Consider the following 14,253-nt stretch of genomic DNA (forward strand, 5'->3'; position numbering starts at 1 on the left):
AGTATGTCTGCAGTAATGTCTGATCACATGTACTGATTGAGGTCATTCTTATTTCCTTAAATTAGTCAGTTGATTGGTCAGTGTTCTCATACTACAATTTCTGTTGTATCTATACTGTTTCTAATTAACTGTACCAAGATATTCACAGACTGGTGCTAGAATAGAAGGAAAACATTTATAACACTTTGTAATTTCAAAATTACCATAAAGATCTTAAAGTTGATCGTATAATTCTTCAGCACAAGAAGCAAACTATTTTATAACTCTTATTCTAAATTGTAGCTTGATAATGATGTAATTTTTTTAAGAAGAGATTAATGAGTTTGCCAGCATAGATGGGTCAGTATCTTATGATTAATAGCAAATGGGAAAACACAAGGTAATCTTTCACCATGCCCTGAGTATCCAAAGTAAGAAAAATATTTTTCCTGAAGCATGGTTTCTAGGAACAAGGCTGAAGGGAGACAAGCCAATCTGCCAACCATACTCTAAATTAGCATAAATTTCAGTTGCTAGAATTTCCCAGATGTCTCCACTTGAAAACTACTTACTCCATCTTTGTTTTATTAAATTACCAACAACAAAAGAAAAAGAACAGTTTCTTTAAAGTGGAATTTGATATGTGAATGAAAGGAATGGAATGTCCTCTTAGCAGAGCATTATTCATAAAATGAAACACATTTGTTTGTGGGAAGAGCACTTCAAATGGTCTAAAAAATAAAGTGACACACAAGCAAATGCCGAACGTGCATACTGCCTTCTGAAAGCTGTTTTTCTGAACCTGAGTTTTTACACTTAATTCACAAGTAAGCAGTAAAATACAGTATGTATTATTGACAGCCTCAAAAAATAAAGGGCCGTTTTATGCCTGCACCCCATTGAACACGCTCGACAAGCAAGGCTGGATATTTCTCCATAAATTTTTGCTTTAGCTGAGTCAAATTGCAGTCGAGAGGAATTCCTCTGCCTGTCTCGCGTCGTATGATACCTCTCGTCTGACATCTGGGGTATTCCCATATTCCAGTAGCACTCAGGAGTCCAACACCAGATAACTTAGCACCAGCAAGTCAGATCTGCAGTTTTCCATCCTCTTTGCATTGCCTGGATAGCTCAAAGAGAAGAGCCAAAGGCATTTGGGATCTTAACTAACAAATTTTGCATTATTATTGAGGCCACATGAGGAAGGTTAAGTGTTGACAAGAGCTGAACTGGTGGATATTGAAGAGAGTTCAGAATTCAAAAAACTCATTTATCAAGCGATGGAGAAAACTGGTTATGATGTCCTTTAGCAAATCTTTTCTATCAGAAATATTTTTAAGAGGTAATTCCTATTTCTGCAAAAAATTCCTAATTTTGGAGAATCATAATATTAAATATAAATAAATCATTAGGAAGTAAATAAGGGGTAGTTCTGAGCTAGATCGTGCTCTCTTACTTAAAATAATATGTATAACTGGAAAAGTCAAGCTAGGCAAAAGAATATGTAAAAAAAGACATCCTTATTTCTGTTGTTGGTCAAAGAATGTGTTCATTGTGAAACTGAATATTTATACTATGTGGCTTTTGAATTCCAGATAGATATTACATCCCTTAAGCTTGATACTTCGTATTAATTCCAGACGAGGCAGTTTAATGACACAGCCACGAGATTGTTTAGCCCTGACAGGAAACGAGTTGCAGCCAGACATCCTTTTTACAGGGGATGGCAAAGCAGCGAACACTGCTGGAAAGCTGTTTATTCTTCACAAAAGGGTTTTGAGGGGGAGATTTCCACCTCTGGTAGGCAGCTATCCCTAAGCAGCCTTTTCAGATTCATCAGTAAGGTCTGTGTGACTGCCTATAATGGAAGCAGGGTTTCAAACTCTGGCCCTAAGACCAAATTAAAGCACTTAAGGCCATACTTGTCTTTAAGCATCTAAATAGTCCCACTTTGGCCAAATCTAGATAAAATCCTAGTGAACAGTATATTTTTGAACAATTCTTAACTATAGTCTCTAAATCTCTCATTTCCTTTGACTGATTTTGTCAGAAAATAAGAAAAATAAATATTTTGGACTGCAGTATTTAGATGTTAGGGAAATCCCTGTCAGTTTTGAGTCAAGTGAATATTCATGCCATGGCATCTGCTTTTATTAGTTTCATCTGCTGAACTCCACATTTCTTTTTCTTTAATATTTTTTAACTAACTGACTGAGGGAGAAACCCCACAACTACATTACTGCACGGTTTCTAGGTTTGATAACTGCCCAGTAAAATGAGGCTTTTTCCTAATACCTGTATTTTCCCCCTTCTTCCTTTAGGGACATACTTTGCTTGATCATGCTATGTGCAGCTTTTATTGCAGAAAGGCTGTACTGAAGCATGAGGGATAGTATATGCATTCTCTCTTGGAAACAATGGGTAAAATCTTCAACATCTGTCGCTTCATACAAGTTTATAATTTGGGCGGATGTTTCTCTTTCTACTTACTGCAACCAACCAATTATTAATGCTTGTGCCTTTTCTTTATCCTGTTAACCGAAGGAAGGGATAAAGATTGATGAGATCCACACTCTATCAGGAAAATGTTGTTTGCCCTAGGGTTTCACTCCCTTTCTGCTTTATATAACGTTAGCTTTACAGCAGCGGTTATCACAGCAGGCATCTCGCAGCCGAGGAGGCAGTCACCAGGGATACTGCCTTCCTGCTCCCTGACCAGCTGCAACGCTGCTGGTGTACATACAGCAGCAAGTGGTTTGTTGTTTTTCACGTCGAATTATAGAACTCTCTTTTCTGTTAACCCTAATGAAATGCATATACTCAGAACAAAATAATGGTAGGTTCTAATGTATTTTGGCTAAAATGCACTTTCTCAGGAGACTGTTTATTCTATTTGGGCAAAGGGTGCTTTGGACTGTATGCATTTCTTTTGCATGCGTAATTACTTTTGCAGTTTTACCTTGTCTTTATTTTGCAAAAGATAAATAATCACAAATATTTGAATAGCAAGAAGCCCTGTATTTTCTGCGGAAAAGAAATTATTTTTAAATATTGTAAATCTGTAATTTTTTTAAGATAGTATATGCAACCAAGATATATTATTTATGAAGTTTCATCAAAGACTGTAGCAATTCACAGAAGAAATTATAAATATGTAGGAAGCCTAAGACTGCCAGAGTTTATATAGATTAAATCCCGTCTCTTTCAGACTACATTTCTGACTGTTTGAGCTCCTTTACCTCCCATTTACTCCAGGTGAGAGCTTAGCAGTCTTTCAAAGCAAGTCCTAGGACAGGCAACAGATCTGACCCTGGAGGGTGTGAAAAAATAGAGCACTAGGAAGTAGATCAACTTATGAATGATTCATGGAGAAAGTGAGCTTGAAGGAAGTGAGGATGATGTCTAGGGAAATACAGTGCAAAACATGAGAGCCTCCTGGCTACCATGGGAAATAGCAAGAACTATGAGTACAAATCTAACAGTGAAGGAAAGGAGTAAAGGGAACAGCAGTGAAAAACTAGTGGAGAAAGAGCAAAAATGTGGAAAATAAAGGCATTAAAAAACCTACAGATGTAGGTGGAACTTTGAAGCATATAAAGAGTGGATAGGGTATACAATCTAATGCATACAAAGTCAAAACGGCAAATAAAGCTGTGGAGATGTCTCCAGAGTTTCATTTACAGGTGACAAATGTATTCAGTGTTTTTGAAAAGCGTAGTCTTTGTGGTTAAGAAAAGAATACAGAGCATCAGTTGTTATTGCTACCTATGTACCGTTCTTCATTTAGAAGAAAAAAAAAAAGGCATATTTTTAATCAAATTACTAGTGAAGAAAGTGTAATTATCACTGATGAATGAAACAAGTGATTTAGGGGATCCATGTGAGCACAGAGCAGATGCTGAGGTTTTATTCATAATTGAGCAAATCCGTTGTCGTTTATTTTGGATATGCATGTTGCATACAGGAATGAGGAAAGGCCAGGGCAGATGGAATCAATTGAAGGATGAATCCAATTGCCATTTAAATCATTAGAAAATAACTGTGTTCAATAAAGGTCCCACCTTTATGGGAGAGGAAGGAAGAACTAGTGATCATGTCTAGCATAGTTATAACTTAGAACATCCTTTTCTTCCTTCCTTCATAGGAGTCAGAGCCTGAAAATGGTTACACAGCAACTACCTTGTATTTAAAGGGAAGTAGCTGTGGATTATTCTCTCTCAAAGGTAGTAGGTGGCACGTTTTGAGCAGCAGATTGTACAGATCTATGCTAAACTGAAGATGGAGGAAGCCTGAGATAAGTGACTAATACAGGGTAAAAGTGAAAGGAAAAAAAAAATCCAAAGTGCTTTTTGCTTTTCAAGCTGTACTAAACATTAATGGTGCTGTTCTACAATTACCAATTCTCAGGTTTCCTTCCCTCAAGTTCCAGAATTCTGGAGTTTTGGTAGACTTGTTGCTCTTTGCTTGGTGCTTACAGGTATAATTACTTCTCAGACGGTTGGTACCTGCTTCACTGTGCCAAGTCACAATTCAGTAGCTGTAATGATGAACTCTGTTTATCCTTGAGAACTGAAATTAACCCTTTCCAGATTTTTAAGAAGTCAGGACCACATTAGAGACAAAGGTGTGATGATGGGAGAAAAGAAAATGAGCCTTTTAAGAAAGAATTAACAAAAAATTAGATGTGTGCACTTAGGGCATGCTGTGGTGTGAAGCAGCTTTGAAAGATCATATGGTGGGTGCAGTCCAGCACATTTTCCAAATAAAAGTTTTAAATCTAAAGCAGGCTCACAGATGGTTCTAATGAGCTGGTCTTTGAGATATACTGTGACTTGAACAAAAATAGTTTAACTCCTCAGAACTAACATTGCAAGGTGACTTTCAAGCTAAAGCTCTTGCAAAACAATTTTTCATGCATATTTTAATTTTATATAAATTTCTAGTCTCCAAAAAAGGGAGGCTTTTCAGGACCTTGCACTTTCCTTTATATACATTACAGTACAGTATCACAAAAGCATACATCAGGAGCATACATACAAATGTCTGTACATATTTTCTCTGAATCTGTCTCTAATTGTCTTGGAGGTTGTGTCTAAATTCCCCAAGCATTATGTACAAACACAGAAGTTGGTGATAAACCAAACAGCAGAGGATTTCATTCTGCCCAGACTTCTACCTCATATAGTCGCTAGCATCTGTATGTAATAGCTGTAAAACAAACCTCAGCAGACCACAGACACAGGGATTTTTTGGTCACTTCATATAGGTGTAAATGACAATAATAAGTTCAAAAAGCGTTAACCACTAAACTATAATTTGACCAGACTGTCAGCTTCTACAAAAGAAATGCTAGTAATAAAAGTATCATCAAATGGCTTACAGCATTGTAGTACAGCAAATATTTATTAAATTGTATTGTTTATGTTGTTATCTATTGCAAAAATAGCAAGAATGCATTTTTAATCTTTTTATGACATGGTTTGAAATTACAGCATTCTAACTTACACCATTTCAAAACTCTGTTCTTTGTGTCACCTAAGCTTTGAGAGACATCTTACTTCTTCATTTCATCTTAGGTCTGCCTTATGGATGGGAAGAAGCTTATACAGCAGATGGAATCAAATACTTTATCAAGTGAGTAGTTCTGGGGGAAAATGGGTCAGCGTTGGAAAAAAAAGCACATCAAACTAAACAGATTTTTAAACCTAGAATTAATGGGAAAATGAGTAAAATAAAAGCTGTCATATGTTTTATATACATCTTCATTACCAACATCACTTGCTCTTTTCTGGTTTTTGTGACTTCACTGTCCAGAGGGTCCTAATGGGCTTAGTCATAAATCCAGCTGAAATTCAGTGAGAACTCTGTCTCAATCCTTCAGATGTCTGAAAACCCTAGTCTACAATGTTGAGAACTTCCCCAGTTGTGTGTTTGACCCTATAATGGACCTAGGAGATAAGGAAAAAAAAATCTCATCACCTAAATAGCTTACCAGTATAAATATCTATTTTTAAAAATGCCCTTACGTTTTGGGGAAGTGGAAGAACTCTTAAATTCTTTTAGATTTTTAGAAGGTAATGCTCTGGCTCCACCTAAATCTAAAGTTACTGATTTTTTTTTTTTTTTTACGTCATATCCTGCTCCCTTGTGTTGGGAATAAGTTGTTCTGTGGCTGCAAGAGGGTGAAGGAACAGGACTGAAAGCAATTTCTATTCCGTTGATAATGCCACTGAAGCTGCACCATGTGCAAAAGCCTTCTCTCATACTCTGCGTATGTTCTGCATATGTACTATTTTTTGTTCTTGATGTCTACCCTATGAAAATTATACCTACAGTTTCCATAGGGTTTGCTTTCTGCATTTTCAAGGGGTTGCCCAAGATAAAGCCATACTCTTTATAGCTGGCTTATTAGGAATACTTCTATTAACTAATAGTGAACTTCACTGACAGGTGTTCAGGATAGACATTGCAACAGAGAGTGGTTATCATGCACCCCCACCAAAACTACAGAAAAATATGTATCAGGAGTTACCTGTGATTTTATTTTTTTTAGAAGCTATTGCAAACAAATTAATTTTTCAAAACTCTCCGGAGACTGAAGGAAAGGTGACATTGATAAGATGTTACAATGACACAGTGTCTAAAGCATAAACAAAGCCTCTACAAAAGCTTTAAAAGCAGTCATCATTTGAAGATGTAATCAACTGGGGGAAAAAAAAAAACAAACAAAAGCACTAAGCTTTGGCCCTTGGTATTTGCTTTTTGGCTTTCCTTAACCGTAAGATTTCCTTAGTGATCATTTTTCTGAAAGACAGGAAGAAATAACGCAGTGCAAATTCATTATTTACAAAAAATGAAAAAAAAATTATACTATTTTTTAACCAAATCCCGAGTATGGTTTATATCCTGCTAATAGCTTGCAGGTAGAGAATTGAAAGCTTCTCTACAAAGACTTACTGGATAAAGGCTATAGGGATTTGCTGTATACTATAGGAAAGATGATTTTTTTTATATTGTGTTCTCTGATTCTGGAGGAAAAATGCATGAAAAAGAAGTAGCTCATGTTGTATCTCCCAGAAGCTTCAGGAAGTGAATTGGACAGTATGCTGTTGGTTTTTTCCAGAATATAGTGAAAATTAATTCATATAATATTTTTTATTATTCCTCTAAAAGATTGAAACAATTGGTGAAGAATATAATTCATCTCCATTCCATGTATTTCATGATTCATTTTTTAATTAATAGCTAGTTATTCTAGCTGCTGAAATTTGCATATTGTTTAATTCTCAAAGGTACCAGGAAGACACTATTTTGAAGGTGGGCTTTCACAGTCTTCTAAAAGACAGGAAGGGCAGCAAATAAATCTTTGCAGTGAGATAAAATTACTTTTATCCCAAACTCTTATAAAAGTCACGTAAATAACACTGAAGTTTATGTATTAGCTAGCCAAGAAAAGCAGGGACATTTTTTCTCTTTTTTCAAACATACTGCTTTGTTGTCCTTGACTCACCCCGTGGTGCCTCGAGCTAGATGTATTAAAGCAGACATGTTTTTTTCTGCAGAGGTTTCCAAACACACCGTGTATGATACTGCATTCCAGCTCTAATCAAAGGACGGCTTTTATTTTCAGACAGATGTAGGTTACTACATGGGAATTATTCCAAAAGAAATTGTAGAAAAATAACTTAGGAAATGAAAGTGAATTAAAAGCCAATTTCATAGCAATGGAAATAAATACTAGAGCAACTATTAAAATAGAGCACTGTTCCCTTGGTCTCCTTCTGTTGATCCAGGGAGCCATTATAGGACAGTTGGAAAGTTAAGGTGGATGCTGGATTCTGTTCTGGGTAAAACACTTGCAATACTCTAGGTTTATACCTGCATAATTGGAAACTGAGCTTGAAGATAGTATTATCCAGCATAATAGCAAATAAAATTTAGCAGCAGAACAGAAGAAATCTCACGTTCTCGAAAAATCCCCCCCCCCCCCCTTTTTTTTTCTGGTTTTGTTACTGTGCCTCCCGTACACGTACTTATCTTGATGACTCAGCAGAAAACTAGATTTGCTGAATATGCGCAAGAAATTTCTTTGAAGTTCTGCACTTGGATGCTGAACTATTGCAGATGTGACAATGAGATGCATATTGGCAACAGCAGAATCTCAGCTAGTCTAGGTGGTGGAAGCCTGATGTGCAGAAAGCATGAGATGTTTTGCATGTTATCCCCACTTGCTGCAACTACAGATTTGAATTGAGTAGTTCACATGAAAAAGCTTTTTCAGGAATTTTTGCATGTCTGATCTTTGGTTGTTTATGACACATGAATGTTCTTCCCTCTTATTAACGTGCTCCTAGCATTACAAGTGATAGTGCCCCAGGTTTTCCGTTGTTGTTGCCTTCTGTAATCCGTCCTATAAAGTTCCACGTGTCAGTCTTTATGTGGCAGGCAAGGAAAATCTATCCATTTTAAGTGCTGAGAAGGGTATGAAATCGCCCTTCATGACCACTGTCTAAAAACTTCTATTCTTCGGAATGGAGCCACCACACTGAAGTGGTGTTAAGAGCTCTTAATGCAGTTCATTAGAATGGAATTAATTGAGCATCGCAATAAGACATCATGGTAATTAATATTCCTTTTAACTATTTCCTTATTTTGCTTTCATCACTGTTTCCAAATGCCTTTACAGAGCGTAGGCCAGGCTTTTTGCATGCTTGAAAATTCGTACCTCTTACTACACTTTGTAAGGTGTATGAAGTCAGCCTGAGGTTGTTAACTATTTAGAGCAAGGAGCAGGGCTTGCATAAGTCCCGTGTTTCTAACATTGAATGGTAGAGCTTTCAAGATGAAAATTCTACCCAATCTTGAAAATACCCTTTTCTAGGAGGAACTTAGCTTGAGGTGCATCTTACCAGCTGATCGTTTTCAGTAGGATTTAATCTAATTGTTTAAATGGGGATTAGCAGAATAGTTGATACTTTACAGCCCTGGTACTAACACTGTAACCTTCTTGTTCTCCTTGGCTGTGAATTTCAATCCTTTCATTCTTTGGTGTTCAGAACAGCCCAAGCCATGAGGGGCTTAAGAGTATTTCAACACTAGCCCACTTCCATGTAAGCAAACAGATAGAAAAACATGTTATAATTCCCGAAGTGTAGCCACAATTAAACTGATCTTATATGAGAACTGTCAGTTTTCTTATTATGCAGTTAGGCTGTGAGGCTATATCGAAGCTGCAGTGGCTCCGTTTAAATCCACAGCAGTTTTACAATATACTAAGGACAATCAAATATTATTTTAATTAGTAGTTGCCTTCAGTTCCAACATGCTTTATTGGGCCATCAAGTAGCTGAGTCCATAAATCTATATGTTGTAAATCTAATGCAGTAAACACCCCAGAATGGAATCTTAATAGCACATAAGCCTGAGACAGCTTGCTGTGAAATTTCCATAAATATCTCTGAAGGGGGTGTAGCAATATGAAGTGCATGAGAAATCAGAGTTTAAAAGAAGCAAACCAGCTGGCTTGTGTTACACACTAAAGTGAAACCCACTTATGTGAATAACTGACATGAATAAAACATTTACATGGCTATATTCCTAAGGGCTGAACAGCACTACCTGCCTGCCAGGGAAAGCTGTATCTTGTCCGTGAATCCTCACCTTAAGACAATTTTTGAAATCACCTCTTTTATTCAGGAAATCATTTCAGTCTCCCAGTAAATTATTTTCAATCAAGCAGGTTGCTAAGATCAGTCACAAAGTACTGGCAAGTGTGAGAAAACTATCTTTTAGGCTGCTGGTGTGTCATAAACTCACATGATTCTGTGCTAGGCATTAAGGTCATGTGCATAGGTTTACCATGAAGTAGCAAACAGTATCGTAAGCCTCTCTCAGTTACACCTCAGTATGCATCGGAAAAAAGGCAAGATCAAGGGTCTTACTAATATAAATTAACAGTTCTCAGAAGGACAAAAATTACAGCAATAGACTAAAAGGTAAGGATCAACATCATTGCTAGTATAGCTGTGCTTTCCTCCAGCTGGAGAGTAAAGGTTGAATTTGGCCCCAGATGTGTTTTGAGATAATTTAGTGTGCTTTAAAGTAAGGGAGAGGGCAAGCGTGATTTTATTTTGCATGTAGCTATACAATCAGTCATTCCTACATAGCACCAGTACCAATTAATGTGTAATAGAAACACATTACTGGTGCCTGTTTCCTCACCAGTTTACATTTGGTATTTCTATCGCTGTTTATATCGGCCAATTTGGTTAAGAAGAGTTGAGATTCTGACCTCATTTGCTCAAAGTGACAATTGAATGTAGCCTAGTGGGGTTTTCAGCAGTCCCTTGCAATTCCAAAATCATAGAATAAAATGGTAGAAAAGTCTAGTTTGGAAGGGATGTCTGGAGGTCATCTTGTTTAATCTTCTGTTGAAGAGTAAGTTATCCAGAGCCCTATCAAACCAAGCCTTGAATATTTCCAGTGAGGGAGATTCCACCACCTATCTGGGCACCCTATTCCAATGTTTAGCTGTTCTCACAGTGAAGAATATTTTCTTAATCTAGATGGAATTTCCCCTGAAGCAACTTGTGCCCATTGCTTCCTGTCTGTTGCCATACATCTTTGTGAGAAGAGTGCCTCCATTTTCTTTATAACTACCTTTTAGGTATTGGAAGACTTTGATTAGACACCCACACGCTACCCCCCCCCCCCCCCAAGCTTTCTCTTCTCTAGGCTGAACAAACCCAATTCCTTCAACATTTCTTCATGTGCCAAGTTCTCCAGCCCTCTAGTCATCTTGGTGACCCTCCACTGGATCCTCTCCAATTTTTCCATTGTCTGTCTTGAGCTTGGAGGGCCAGTGTATTCCAGAGACCCCACACTATAAGGTAAAAAAGTTCAGTATTAATTAATTTTACTTATTTGCTTATTAGATGATTAAGGCTGTTCTTCTGTTGTGAGAAATTCAATTACTGATTTTCTACTAAAAATTCCTGTCCCACATAGACATCTGTAAATCCCAGAAACACAAAGGGTCTAATGAGCCCTCATAAAGTATCACCTACATGCAGATGTGTATGTGTGCACTTACCAGTCAGCTGGGAGGTATTGGGATGGGAAAAGTTTTGTAAGTAAGCGAAGGTTCATCTTGTTCACTTTTAAAGCTAGTCGTGTGGGTATTTTTGCCCAGGCTTAGCTCAGGTGTAATGCTGAGTGAGTTTACTAAGTGTTGTAACCGGTATTAGAACAGAATTTCACTTTTGTTATATGCTGTAGCGTGAAAGTCCTCATGGAAGTCACAGCACTGCAGCAATGCAAATAGAAAGCCATTGTGTTCTATTATTGAATGGATTTTGTGAATTAGTAATTTCTGGGCTTGATTTTTAAATAGGTAAAAGAGTCCATATATAACTTTACTTTCCCAGTGAAGTATTATATATGATAATTAATAAATGGATATACACTGGTGGTTTAGAATCACACAGGAGCAGTATAAAAAAGCATAGCCAGGACAGTAATTTTTTCCCAGAAAACCTATTATAGTTAATCTCTTCCATCCTCCCACTATGTTCACCTTTAACATATGGCAGCTCTGTATCATGAGACTGGCACCTAAAATTAGGTAGGGCCTTGCTATTCTCCCTCCCACTCCCACCCACTCCTTGCATATGTATACAGTTTGTAAGGACCAGCTGTGAATTTTGCCCCTGTAAACACTGTTTTTCTAGCTTTTTAATAGGATTAGGTTCCAACTATTCCCCATTAACTGTTATTTTCCTCAAGAACATTTATCTTAAATTAAATTTTCCTGAAAGGCAAGTAAAAGTTCCCAAATATTTTAATATTTTGGGATCTTTTCCCTTAGATGTATTAGGGCCTGTGATGTTTTCTATCTTACACCAAAGGGGAAACAGTAATATTTGATTTAGTGTTATCTTTCAGCAGATTATCTAAAGATCAGTTTTACATGGAAGCATTGTGTGTTTCAGTGTGACAAAGTAGGCAATGAAGGTGCTCTGATATTGTATCAGTATAACTGAGAGTAGAATTTTCTTCATGTTAAGTAGGAGCCTAAAGTCCATACTTGTAAAATACGGATTAATAAAAAACACACCTGATGTGTTCTGGTAGCTTTTGAAATCAGGCTTCCACTTTGAAAGCCAACAGATCATACTTATATATTGTATAATATTCTATTTTGTTTGGTTTTGCTTGGGCAGGAGCCATCATTAATATTACTGAAAGCTGGGCATTCACAGAAACTGTTTATGGTTTTATGACTGAACTAAGAATAGCAAAGCATGTGTGATAGATTAAGAACTTCTGTAGTATAAACATTCATGTTTTATAGCACTAGAGCTAAAGGTATTGTCATAAAAGGAAAATAAATCACAGTTAATTTTACTTACTGCATACTAAATTGGAAAAACAAAGCTGTTCCTTTGATAAGTGTACTCCACCCATTTCTACTGCGTTATAAAGGAAGGACCCAAACCCCACCATTCTGAGGTGTGTTCAGCTTTGCCTCTTCCATTCCAATATATGCAAGTATATTACAAGGTACTAGTTGTCTGCAGGTTATCTAAGTAGTGGTTGGAGTGGCCCTTCCCAGAAGAAATCAAGTTCGATAAAGTTCAAATCATAGCGGAGCTGACCTAGAAGTAAACGTCTGAATGTTTGTTTCAGTGGGTTCAGCAAACGAAGACAAACTGATCTGCCGTACTGAACATGCAATTGAAATCCCCCCGGATTGAATCCAGTACCAGCTCTGCTCCCAACTCCCTGTCTAGCGGTACACAAGTTAGCTGCACCAAAATTATCATGTAGATGTCCCCATCTCAATAACTTCTTATTAAAAGACACAGCAATGATTTCCTGTAGGACATTTTGCTAACTAAAAATTCATGAGGACTTACAGATAGCCAGGGTAAGATGAAAATTCCCAATGGTTTCTAAGGTTTAGAAGTGGTTTATTGCCAGATACTTGGGTTGTAGGGAATTCAGTTTCGCTGATTTTCACTGAAATCATTTTGCATGGCTATAAGGAAAATAACCTCAGATGTAAAACTGAGAAACTTGGCATTGGGTTTTATGATAACATGAGCTTGTAATACAAGAATGTTAAGACCTTAAGCTGCTTTTGGTTGGGCAATTTTTTTCTCCTGAGAGGTTGTTTGTTTTTTAATATCAGGAACCAAAATGGAGAAACATTCTTTCAGCTTCCACACATACTGCACGCTCTGTCTGGGTTCTGGCCTATCATATAAGGCAGCTGTTAAAATTTATTCTGGGAGAAAATACATGAAGCTGAAATTATTTTTTGCTCTAGACCTACAAATCCCACTGAAATCAGTGTGCTGGTATTTCTTACCTCTGCTGGGTGATTTTATTCTTACACTGATGTGATCAAAGGTGTCATTCTCATCTATCTAGTTCCTTCTGTGAGCACCACTGGGAATGTGGAAGTTCAGACTCCTACTAAATTCTCCTGTTAGGGCAGGATTTGGCACTTGTGGAATAAGTCACGTACACCACCAATTCTGAGATCTCCCTGGTGGGTTTGGGGAGAGCCATCAGAAGCAGAACAATGCACAGCAAGGTTTTTCAGTATGTGTTTCATCTGAAGCATGTACCTAAGCCACCACTTAGGCTTTAATTCATTTTAGTACAGCATAAACATAAGCCTTGAGCATGCTCCAGGCTGTGGTAGAAAAAAACGTAGGTGATCTTGGCCTAAGTCTGCAACATCTATCTTATCAAGGTATCAGGCCCGCGATGATAAGACAGGACTGATGTGAAGGGAGCAAACCGGTTGCACAATTCTTCGCAAAACTAACGCCGCTGATCTTTATGTTCTGATGCATTTGCAAATAACCTGCACCAGAATTTTTATGATGTTCACTTAGAGACACAGGATTATGCGTAACTGCACATATTAAAACAGCACTTTTGGAGTAATAGCAGTTGGTTAATACTGGGATGAGATGCATTTCAGGTAGTGCTTTAAAAGTGTGAAAAGCCTGCATATCCTGTCACTCAAACCTTTGGGCTTATTCAGCCTTGGCTCAGATCCTACTGTTATTACTGTTTTAATTTTAGATTAGGCCATTTATTTATTGTTGACAATTTTTAATGATATAGCACGCTATTTAGCTATATAAATCTTCTTCCTAGTGATAACTGCCTTCTGAAATTGCTCACAGATTTTTCTTAGTAGAGAAGTGTTTAATCGGTTTAATCAAGGAATAAATAGCGAGACTGTCTTCTGGGGTT

The 14,253-nt window shown here is 37.2% G+C and overlaps 1 protein-coding gene across 1 annotated transcript in view; it reads left to right on the top strand.

Moving 5' to 3' along the window:
• The window catches only part of STXBP4 (syntaxin binding protein 4), a 66,675-nt gene that overhangs the window by 45,572 nt on the left and 6,850 nt on the right, over nt 1–14,253 (top strand). Inside the window, exon 21 of the mRNA XM_059828123.1 lies at nt 5,556–5,613. Within this exon, the coding sequence (XP_059684106.1) occupies nt 5,556–5,613 (58 nt within the window). The remainder of the gene's footprint in view (nt 1–5,555; nt 5,614–14,253) is intronic.

This window comes from Gavia stellata, chromosome 22, assembly GCF_030936135.1.
Source record: "Gavia stellata isolate bGavSte3 chromosome 22, bGavSte3.hap2, whole genome shotgun sequence".
NCBI lineage: Eukaryota > Metazoa > Chordata > Aves > Gaviiformes > Gaviidae > Gavia > Gavia stellata.